We start from the raw sequence: 12,323 nt of genomic DNA, 5'->3' as shown, positions 1-12,323 counted from the left end.
TGTGGAAATACTACAAAGTATTTCCATGTTCTCCAAATATTAACATCTTAAATAACACCAGGCCAATTGTCAAAATCAGGGAATTAACATTACTACAGTACTTATTATATTACCTTATACAGTTCTACTGACCTCACTCAGATTTCACCATTTGTTCAGTAATATCTCCTTAGTCCCACTTCATTGTCACACATTTAGTTGTCATCTCTTTCGCTCCTTTAATCTGTGGTACTTCGGTGTTTGTCTTTCATGACCTTGAGCTTCCTGAAAAGGATAGGCCAGTTGTCTGTGAAAGATACCTCAAATTGGGGTATGCCTAATGTTTCTTCATGATTAAATTCAGTTCATGCATTTTTGGCAAGAATAGCACAGAAGTAATGTGTCGTCAGTGTATCAGCAAGCACATCATGTGAATTTGTTCTATTACTAGCAATGTTTATTTTGATCACTGGGTTAGGAAGGTGTCTACCAGATTTCTCCAGTCAAATTACTATTTAATGTTATGGGAAAGCTCTTGGGACTGTGTTAAGTATCCTGTTTCTCAACATGCTTTTGCCCACTAACTGGTAGGCATTCAGGGTTCCTTTTTTTACCATCAATGGTTCTTTACTGTAACAATTGTTAGTGCAGTAGTTGCCAAATGATGATTTTCTGTTTCCATACCTTCTATTTTTAATGGTTGAAATACTGTGAAGAAATTTTCTCCATTATTTCAACTTTTTTTTTGATACAGGCCCATGTATTATTATGTTACTCTCTAGGTTATAACGCATTGCTGCCATTATTTTGTTACACAAAATAATCTGATTGGTCATGCCAAACCCCTTCCAGTTGACTGTCATGTCTTTTTGACATGTCTCCATCCTTTTTGATACTTCCTAACTTTCTGGCATCAGAAGATTGGACTCATCTTGTGTTTTCTCTTCTCTAGCCCTAGAATCAGTGATTCTTTATCCATGATTCCTTTTTACCACAGAATGGTATTTAGGAACCAAAATCAGCACTAGGTGAATACATTGGTACTGAGGTGTCATTGCTGTTAGCTTACTGAACAGAGTGATTTTAAGAATTCATACATTAACTCTTCACCTTTGATATGTTAGAGTTTCTCCCAATTATTAGTTGTTTTTTGGCTGATTATGGCAGGGTTTTTTGCAATACATAAAGCTTCCAATTTTATGTAGTAAACTTAATCTTTTATTGCCTGTAAATTTTATGTTAATCATTAGTTTGTACTGAGGTTAGAGATTAATTCAGCTGTGTTTTTCTAGTGCTTGTATTGTCATTTTAGAATTTAAATAGATTGGTTAATTTGGAGTATGATTTTATGTATTTGTGAGATTGAGATCTAACTTATAACTTATCTTTATGATATTAAGCCATCCTGATTGAGAGCAGTCTGCTTTTGTGTCTTTTCAGGAGTGTTCTAAATTTTTTCTCAGATAGGTTTTGTGTATTTCTTAAGATAATTTCTAAATCTTGTTGCTGTTGATAAGGGTTTTCTCTACCATTATGTGCTGGTTGTTTTAGAATATGAAGGCGGTAATTACATTAATTTTGTATCTTGCTATCTTACTGAATTATCATTGATTCTTTAGAATTTTGCAGGTGTACTATCCTGTCACCTGCAAAGAGCCTTTACCTGTTCTTTTTTGTTTTTTGTCTAATTGCTCAATGTCTCTAGTACAATGTTGAATAATAGAAGTACTGTGCATCCTTGCCTTATCCTTGTTTTCAGTGGTAGCATGTCCAGTGTTTAACCATTCAGATGCTGGCTTTTGGACTGAGGTGAACATTTTTTATGTTAACATATCCATTAGTTCCTATTAAATGCTTTTATCAGGAGAGGGTGTTGAATTTTTTGGGGGGGATCATTAATCTACAATTACATGAAGAACATTATGTTTACTAGGTTCCCCCCTTCACCAAGTCCCCCCTACATACCCTTCACAGTCACTGTCTATCAGTGTAGTAAGATGCTGTAGAATCACTACTTGTCTTCTCTGTGTTGTAGAGCCCACCCCGTACCCCCCCCATTATACATGCTAATTGTAATGCCCCCTTTCTTCCCCCCCGACCCCCCCGCTTATCCTTCCCTTCCCACCCACCCTCCCCAGTCCGTTTCCCTTTGGTAACTGTTAGTCCATTCGTGGGTTCTGTGATTCTGCTGCTGTTTTTTTCCTTCAGTTTTTCTTTGTTCTTATACTCCACATATGAGTGAAATCATTTGGTACTTGTCTTTCTCCGCGTGGCTTATTTCACTGAGCATAATACCCTCTGGCTCCATCCATGTTGATGCGAGTGGTAGGATCTGTTTTTTTCTTATGGCTGAGTAATATTCCATTGTGTGTATGTACTACATCATCTTATCCATTCATCTACTGATGGACATTTAGGTTGCTTCCATATTTTGGCTATTGCATATAGTGCAGCAATAAACATAGGGGTGCATCTGTCTTTTTCAAACTGGAGTGCTGCATTCTTAGGGTAAATTCCTAGAAGTGGAATTCCTGGGTCAAATGGTATTTCTATTTTGAGCATTTTGAGGAACCTCCATACTGCTTTCCACAATGGTTGAACTAATTTACATTCCCACCAGCAGTGTAGAAGGGTTCCCCTTTTTCCACCACCTCACCAACATTTGTTGTTTGTCTTTTGGATGGTGGCGATCCTTACTGGTGTGAGGTGATATCTCATTGTGGTTTTAATTTGCATTTCTCTCATGACTAGCGGTGTGGAGCATCTTTTCATGTGTCTGTTGGCCATCTGAATTTCTTCTTTAGAGAAATGTCTATTCAGCTCCTCTGCCCATTTTTTAATTGGATTATTTGCTTTTTGTTTGTTGAAGAGTGTGAGCTCTATATATTTTGGATGTCAACCCTTTATCGGATCTGTCATTTATGAATATATTCTCCCATACCATAGGATACCTTTTTGTTCTATTGATGGTGTCCTTTGTACAGAAGCTTTTTAGCTTGATATAGTCCCACTTTCATTTTTTGCTTTTGTTTCCCTTGCCCGGGGAGGTATGTTCATGAAGAAGTCACTCATGTTTATGTCTAAGAGATTTTTGCCTATGTTTTTTTCTAAGAGTTTTATGGTTTCATGACTTACATTCAGGTCTCTGATTCATTTCGAATTTACTTTTGTGTATGGGGTTAGATAGTGATCCAGTTTCATTCTCTTACATGTAGCTGTCCAGTTTTGCCAGCACCACCTGTTGAAGAGACTGTCATTTCCCCATTGTATGTCCATAGCTCCTTTATCATATATTAATTGACCGTATATGTTTGGGTTAATGCTTGGAGTCTCTTTTCTGTTCCACTGGTCTGTGGCTCTGTTCTTGTGCCAGTTACCATTCTTTATATGTTGGTGTTTTGTTCTGTGCTCTTTTTAGGAGTGCTCCCATCTAGAGCAGTCCCTCTAAAATACTCTGTAGTGGTGGTTTGTGGGAGGCAAATTTCCTCAACCTCTGCTTGTCTGGTAATTGCTTAATTCCTCCTTCATATTTAAATGATAACCATGCTGGATACAGTATCCTTGGTTCAAGGCTCTTCTGTTTCATTGCATTAAATATATCAAGCCATTCTCTTCTGGCCTGTAAGGTTTCTGTTGAGAAGTCTGATGATAGCCTGATGGGTTTTCCCTTGTAGGTGACCTTTTTCCTGTCTCTAGCTGCCTTTAAAACTGTCCTTGTCCTTGATCTTTGCCATTTTAATTATTCTGTGTCTTGGTGTTGTCCTTTTTGGGGCCCTTCTGTTGGGAGTTCTGTGTGCTTCTGTGGTCTGAGCAACTATTTCCTCCCCCAGTTTGGGGAAGTTTTCAATTATTTCTTCAAAGACACTTTCTATCCCTTTTTCTCTTCTTCTGGTACCCCTATAATGCGGATGTTGTTCCTTTTGGATTGGTCACACAGTTCTCTTAATATTGTTCCATTTCTGGAGATCCTTTTATCTCTCTCTGTGTCAGCTTCTATGCGTTCCTGTTCTCTGGTTTCTATTCCATTTATGGCCTCTTGCATCCTGTCCATTCTGCTTTTAAGTCCTTCCAGAGATTGTTTTATTTCTATAGTCTCCCTCTGTACTTGCTCCTTTAGCTCTTGCATGTTTCTCTGCAGAGCCATCAGCATGTTTATGATTTTTATTTTGAATTCTTTTTCAGGGAGACTGGTTAGGTCTATCTCCACAGGTCCTCTCTCAGGGGTTGTCTGGACTATTTTGGACTGGACTAAATTCTTCTTCCTTTTCATGGTGATAGCGGTGGCTGTAGGCAGGTTGCGGGTGTGTCAGCTGGGAGAAGAAAGCCCTTTCCTGCTTGCTGGACACCTTGCCCTTCTCCGCTGCCTGTGTCAGTTACCCGCCCTCCTGGAGTAGCCACCGGGTTAATTCCCTAAGCTGTTGTGGTCGGGGTCTCCGTCAGAGCAGCGCAGAGCCCTGCGGGGAGTAGCAGGCACGCTGGGTGCGCTTCCCCACGAAAGCAGCACCCCTGCCGGGCACCTGTGTACCAGCAGCAGCCTTTGGGTCTGGCCCGGGCAGCTGTGCGTTGGGCTGGGATTCTGGGCAGCTGCTGGGAGTGCAGCTGCTCCTGGGCTGCTCCTCCGCCACCGCCGCTGGCCTCCACGGGCTACTCCCTGGCCCCTCTGGTGCTGCCGCCACGGCATGCGCAGACAATACTTGGGCCCCTCTGGCATCACTGCCACTGGTGTGCGCGGGCCACTCAGTCACCACCGCCGCAGGCTAGTGCATGCCTCTCCCAGGCCCCTCTGGTGCTGCTGGTGCACGGGCTGCTCCCAGTCCCCTCTGGTGCCACCACCCACGGTGCCCGCTGCTGCTCTCCCACTACTGGGCTGGTGTGTCAGGGTCCGTGCCAGTTGGGGGAATGACTGGCAGGCTGCTTATTGAGGGTATGTTGAATTTTGTCAAAGACTTTCAAAATTGTATCGATGAAAGAAAACTTCAGTATGGTCCCTGACTTATAGTGGTTTGGCTTCATATTTTTCAGCTTCACCATGGTGTAAAAGTGATATGCATTCTGTAGAGGCTGCACTTGGAGTTTTGAATTTTGATCTTCTCCCAGGCTAGCAGTACACAGTGTGATACTCTCTTGTGAGGGTGGGCCACAGCAGCAGCGAGCCACAGCTCCTAGTCAGCCATATGATCACAAGGGGAGACAACCAATACACTTAAAATTTGTTCTGTATCCATACAACCATTTTGTGTTTCACTGTTGGCTCAGTGTTTGGTGAGTTACATTAGATAGTCAGCACTTGATTATTAACAGGCTTTGTGTTAGATGATTTAGCTCAACTGTAGGCTAATGCAGGTGTTCTGAGCATATTAAAGGTAGGCTATAGAAGGTGTATTGAGTGCATTTTCAATTTATGATATTTTCAACTTATGATATATTACCCCATCATAAGCAAAATCTGAAGAATTGTTAAAATGAGGATTGCAAGGTGTAGCAGAGATAGCAACTGCAATAAGAAACTACTGCATTCAGGGCTGAGAGAGTAAGTGAACAATGTACAGACTTAACATCTTAGAAGAGGGGCCCCCAGAGGCCAAAATCCAGATCTTTGAGAAGGTGCAGCTTCTTCATGAAGAGCAGGTATCAAGCTGCCCATCACTACAATGAAACCCCTGAAGATTCAACTTCTACATGAGAAATCCCTGGTGCTGACACAGCCCTCCACCCCCACAGAAATCCATTTTTGGATTAGCAATAATTTGGTTAACAATGATTAGTTTTTATTTTTTACTTCTTTTCACTTTCTATACTTTCTGAAGTTCCTACATTGATCATGCATTATGTGTCTAATTGGAGGAATGGGTGGGAGTGGAGGTATCTCAAAATAAGATGAATTAGGTTAGCTGTCATGCTAGAGCTTTACATGAGAACTCAGACTAAAGGCCTTGAGCCACATTACAGACACCCACTTAATAATTGCACGTGGACATAGAACTCTTATTCATACCTGTGCACTTTATTTTATATATAATAAAAATGTGCTGTTACCCTAAATCTGTTTTTTTCTAAAAGTCTTTAGGAGCATTTTATCTGCAATATCAATTGAATCACATTGCTTAATATTTAGGGGAAAAAACTTGTGTACTATGTAAAATATCTAGGTTGACCACTATAACTTTACTACAAGAACAGTCACCTGAACTGAGTGATGCACCACAAATGCGTTTCACTCAGAATCTAGCACTGTGATCTTAGGCTAGTCACACACCTGGAGTAGCTTATTCCAGCTTTTGAAATTCCATAACTTAATCATAGTTGATGTGAAACAAGGATTAATAGAAACCATGACTACCCATGTGACCATGACTTAAACTTATATATATATATATATATATATATATATAGAGAGAGAGAGAGAGAGAGAGAGAGAATATAGTCTTATACTCCCACTGTAAGGAAGAGATCAAACAGCAGAACATGTAAACAAAGTAATGCACAGAAAGTAATACTGAAAGAATCCAAGTAATTAGAGGTTGAAATACTTGCAAATGCATTTTGCTTGTAAAGCAGATCTGACTGAAAATGCAACTGAGAATGAATAAGGTACATGTGTGGGGGTGGGGTATATGGGAGCTTTATACTTTGCTAATTTTGTTATAAAGTTAAAATTTCTTAATAACAAGGTGTGAGCGGTAGTTTGACTCAGATTCACGTGTAAACCTCTCTTCACCATTAGTGTAACACCTGTTGGGTCTAAAATCTCCAAATTGTACCATCAACACAGTTGTGTGTGGAACATTAATCTATGTATAAACAATTATATACATAACCATACCAATTTTCCCAAACCAAACCAGAAAATTTCCCCAAACAGGGTTTAAGTGTAGTTCCATTCTCAAAAGGACCACTTAGAAAGTGTCACTTTCTCAACTGATTTAAACAGGTTTTTTCTCATGTGATCCCATCTGAATTTCACAGTAGGCACTGGCAATATGATACTCTTTAAGAAAATTGGGAATCTTAAGGATACCTTTTAACCACAGGCCTTGCTACCTCTGGTCAGAGTAACTTAAAAACAGCTGCTATTCCAGGCCAACTTGGGGAATAAGGGATGCTGGTAGTGTCACCCTGCTGATATGAGGAATTACGATAGGCCGTCTCATGGCACATAAAACTTCCTTTTCCTATTGTGGCATCTTAGCTGTAGATACAGAACTGTTAGGTAGCTTCCATGATGAAGGGTGGCTTAAAATAATTGGGAAGTAATTACGTAAGACAAGGAAAACAGCAAGTCTGGAAGCTAGGAAACAAAAATATTGGTAATATGCTGCATACATGAGTTTATAAAAGCTTAGAATAATATGTTAATAGTAATAAGTTGTAATAGAATGATAGTAACAAATTAGAAACATTGCTAAGGAATTCAGTGGCTGAAGTGATAATGGAAGAACTGGAAGCATCCCCAATGATTAAGAGGTCTGGACACCGAGATACCTGAAAGGTAGAGGCTGAAGAGGCGAAAAAAAAAAGTGATTAACAAATTCACAGGGTAATCTTTTAAAGCTTAAGAAAAACCTCTAGCCAGAATTTAGGAAAGTAGATGATAGAAAATCATGAGGGTTTTCAAGGGGAGCCAGAATGTGTCTTTTTCTGAGAATATATGAAAAGGTATTCAACCTTATTAGTCACCTGGGAAATGGAAAACCCATGGAATACTATACACATACCTCTCAGAATGGCTGAAGTATTAAGTAAGACTAACTGTACTTGGCAAGCATGCAAAGCAACCACCACTGGGGAGTGTAAATTGAAAATATTCATATTATCTGCTAAAGCTGGACATTCACAAATCCAAATGAGTCAGATTCTCCTCTCAGTTATGTACCAATAGAAATGCCTGCCACATACCAGGAGGATCAAAATAGCCTTGCCATTTTCTTGTAGCTCCAGAGTGACAATCATCCAAATATCCATCAATGATAGAATGCTGAAGCTGTACTGTTTTCCCACAGAAAGTAATTTTTTAGCAGAGCACAGTAAGAAATTAAAATCAGCATAATAAATTCAATCAGCAAGATCAGGAAAGATGAATGGAAAAGGGAAACAGGAATTTGCACCTATGAAGAAACAAGTGGAAATGCTAGTGTAAGAAATACAAATCTTTTTGAAGAATTCAATGGATAATTTAATTTTAAAAAGTTAAGATCAAATTGAGGAACTCCCAGGTTATCAGGGAGAAAAAGATGGGCAGAATGAGAGATGTGTTGAGGGTAGAAATAAAACTTCCAGAAATAAGAGTAACCAGAAGGGGAAAATATTTAAAGAAATAACATTATTTAGTGTCCAGAATGTGGAAGAGATTAAAATACCTTTTAATCTCGTCTTGATAAACTATAACAAACACCTTTCAAAATCATACTGCTGAGTTTGTAAGAAAGGAAATGTCATAGAGTCTCCAAATCAGACGAAACTTGAGTTGAAACTAGTGGGCTTGTGTAGATGGGATTGCCAATTTCAAAAGGACTGACTTTTGACAGCCTGAAAGTGACAAGATACCAGGATTTAGGTACACAGAACTTGGAACTAAGAATTACACACAAAACTGGGACCGCTGAAGAGAGACACTTTCAGTGAATGAGCAAACCCGAACAAGGATAATAGTCTGTCCTAGGGCAAAAAGCCTCCCTTGAAGATTTACAATGAGTTTGCCCTCACACTGATCTAAAGTTCAAATTTATAGCTGTTGGTCATGGAAACCATAGTTTGAGAAATTAATATAAAAATAGTACCTAGCCACTGATACTCTTGGAGCAAGGCAGAAGCAAAACTGATCTGCAAGGACCCATCCTCAACCTAGGTGGGTGGCACATGACTCCTAAATCTAGTTAAGGTCCCATTTAGGGCTCATACACTAAAATCTGTAAAATAAGGAAAAATAGAACAGCAGTATTAAATTTCAAAACATCAAAGATAATAGACTATAAAATAAGTATATTTTAAAAGATTAAATAAAGAACTTGTCTATGCTTCTTTGTGTCATAAGCCCCACAAACTAATTGATAAATTTATAGGGTCATAAGAGACAAAGGCTTTTATTATGTATGATCCAAGTATCAGATGTGGAAACCCCAGTTTAGGAATCTCAAAGAAATTACAGGTTTGAAAAGAAGAATCATGAGCAGGAAGCGTCATACATAGTTTATAGCAATGCTATTTAAAAAGAAAAAAGCACACTGAAGGTTTAGATTATTAGCTTTACGTCCAGCAGTTTAAAAGGTAACTGATATTCTGTAAACACTTTTTACTAAAACAAACAGATTAAAATCCAAGTTAGAGGACTAGTTAGTTCATTTCTATCAAAGATACAGTTCAGTGGCTAACAGCAATGACTCACTGCTTAGCAGGTGCAGCAACCTGCAGATTGTCACCAATCTGAGGGCAGTGACCTGACAACAAAAACAAGGCATGTTTCCAAAAAGGAATTGTTATAAGTTAAATATAGAAGTTTCTTCCTTGGTAATATAAAATTGTCTTTTTGGCACCATTAACATTGTTTCACATGTAATTTATGTAATTCTACACATTTTGATTATTCAAAATTGGCAGTTAATTCACACTTTTTAATAATTTGTGTAGGAGTAAATATTTTAATATTACGTGTTCTCCCAAGGGTTAATGTGTTCCTCTTCCCTCTAAAAATGGATTAACTTAATAACTTGTCAAATAACAGCAACTGATTTATGAATTGAAAATAGCGACCAGCTCAACTCCAAAGCTTATGCTTTTAAACAATATTCAACATCTTTTATTTACATATTTATGACATACATTAAATGGCCTTATACAGTTAACTAAATCTAATAACAATGATAAGGATGGAACATAAGACACAATTCCAAATTTTAGTAAGGTTGAATAGTTTCACTAACTGAAAAATACGATAAACAAGCAGCCATTATAAAGTTATAGACTGTATGTCAATTCACTTAAAATTAAGTCAGCAACACAGCTATTGAAACAATGGGAAATTTACAAAATGCAAATATGATATATGCAGGTATAATGCATGCATGGCATCATTTATCGTTTCTCTTTGAAGCCATTTTTTTAAAGTAAACGAATAAAGATCTTAATATATGTACATCAAGGCACATTCTTTTTTTTTGTGCTTTTGGAATGATTTACATGTGATTTGCTTTTATCTTAATTTTATACTTTATATTAGCTCCTAATACTTAAAAAGTTTAATTTTAACAATTATAGCTTGAGTGGTAGCTTCCAGAGGAGAGAAATGTGGCACCTCCCCACCATTATTTTGGAAATCGGAAAATTGGATAGCTTAAAAAGGTGGGAATTGAAAAATCAAACACACAAATTAATATAATTCTCAGGTAACTTTTTAAAATAATTTACTTTCAACAATTTGGTGGACCATAATCAATCAATTTCAGTAGTATACTATAGTGAGGGCTGAATTGAAGATTTTCAATATCCTCAAATTACTTGACAATTATATAGTATCCACAGGACCACCACAGGTGTCCATATTGCTATCCTATTTCTAAACTGCAGTTTTCCAACAAATTAAATTAAACATGATATAAAAACTACAAACATACCAAACCTAGTTTTAAGTTGTCATTCTTCAGCAAAGAATGAGATTCTTTTTATCATTCATAGTCCCATATTATCAAGGAGAAATTTCCCCTCAACAGTGTTTAGTAACTCTTATTTGCTCATGGTCAATTGTTTTGCCTTGAAGAGATAATATAGTAAGGCTTTAATAGGCATTTCATGCATTTTCATGGCATTTTAAAAATCAGCTATTCTTTTAAGGGTTCCCCATAGAGGTAAGCATACTGTGCAAACTTGATTACAACATGTAACTCAGTAAGTGCTTTAAAACAAAGAATCCCTGACTTATAAGGAGTTAAAATAAATACTTAAGTCAAGAATCACAGATTTGAAGCATTTAAAAAAATGTAATATATTTATACATCTTACTAAAATGCTTTATATTAGAATTTTTTAAATCCATAAACAGTACAAAAGAAATCACAGAACCTCTATATTTTGAGAATAAAAGAAGAAAAGATAACTGATACAGCCTTTTAAACTCAAAGTATATAATGTCAAAATGCAAACAAAACTGTACAGTTTTAATTTAGTACAGTCCTTTATAAACATTTAATTCATAAAAGTATTCCATAATAAACCACTGCCATCAAATAAGATTTGTTTTCAATGTTTTCTTTACAGTTAATGGACTTTTCTCCAGAACCTATTAGCCAGACAAACCGTTTAGAAATGTTGAAACATCACCAAACAGCCCAGAGCCTTGATATACGAACTCTGGGCAAATAGTCACACAGTATCGTAAACAAATACTCTGAGTTCCGTATCCACAAGATGTCACTTCTCATTTCCATTACTATCATTCAGCTTCTGAAATATGTGCCACTTCTACTTCAACAGTTTGAATAGCTTCTGCAACTTCAGATAGCTTCTGTCCTTGCTGTTGTGCCAATACATAATTAACTACTTGCATAATACTTTGGTCAGAAAGCGTAGATACCGATGGACACTCTTCAGTAGCTGCAACTGCTTCAAGAGCTTCCATAGTTTCTCCTGTTACTACAACAGTCTCAAGTTCTTGCGGACCACTGCTTTCTTGTTCCTGCATATCTGCTGTTAAGATGCTAACAGCATGCTCCACTTGAGTTCCCTGGTTATGAAACTGAAGGGTATCTTTTTCCAGCATAATTTTGCAAGGCACATAATCTCTGTGGAATTTAGTCATATGTTTACGGAGTGTCCGAGCATCTATGTAGGCTTCACTACATACAGGACATACATAAGGCCGTTCGCCAGTATGTGTTCTGACATGGCGTTTTAAAGATCGGGCATCAGCCCAAGCTACTCCACATGTTAAGCACTCGAATGGCTTAACTCCTATTAAAAAAAAAGAGAAAGAAAGATGTGTGTGTGTGGTGATGTGCAAGTATCAAATATATTAAAGCTGATAATAAGCATTTCAATCTTTACTATGATAATCTTTTACGTAAGGTTACCTTAGACTAAACCACATTCTGCACTGTAATAATCTCCCTAAAGATGGTCCCATGGATAAAAGTTACTGAGAAAAAGTTTTAAGTTTCCATGTATAGTCTAATTTAACAGCAATCTTACAATCCTAGGAATAAGGAGACAGAGGCTTCAAGAAGTCCATTTCAGCATAAAAATATTGACATAGGATATTAAGTTCACTAAAAAAGGAATCTATCTGTATATACAACAAGTAAGTACCAGGGTTCAGGATCACTTCTATCACTTGAATAAATTTTCCATGATATGAA

General features: G+C 37.5%; 1 protein-coding gene across 1 annotated transcript in view; it reads right to left on the bottom strand.

Moving 5' to 3' along the window:
* Positions 1 to 9,743: 9,743 nt before the first annotated feature.
* Positions 9,744 to 12,323, bottom strand: part of ZBTB11 (zinc finger and BTB domain containing 11) — a 35,854-nt gene continuing 33,274 nt past the window's right edge. The window contains exon 11 of the mRNA XM_017676200.3: positions 9,744 to 11,919. Within this exon, the coding sequence (XP_017531689.3) occupies positions 11,402 to 11,919 (518 nt within the window). The 3' untranslated portion in view covers positions 9,744 to 11,401. The remainder of the gene's footprint in view (positions 11,920 to 12,323) is intronic.

This window comes from Manis javanica, chromosome 3, assembly GCF_040802235.1.
Source record: "Manis javanica isolate MJ-LG chromosome 3, MJ_LKY, whole genome shotgun sequence".
Lineage (NCBI taxonomy): Eukaryota > Metazoa > Chordata > Mammalia > Pholidota > Manidae > Manis > Manis javanica.
Note: the sequence above shows the minus strand (reverse complement) of the source record. Positions and strands in the feature narration are given on the sequence as shown.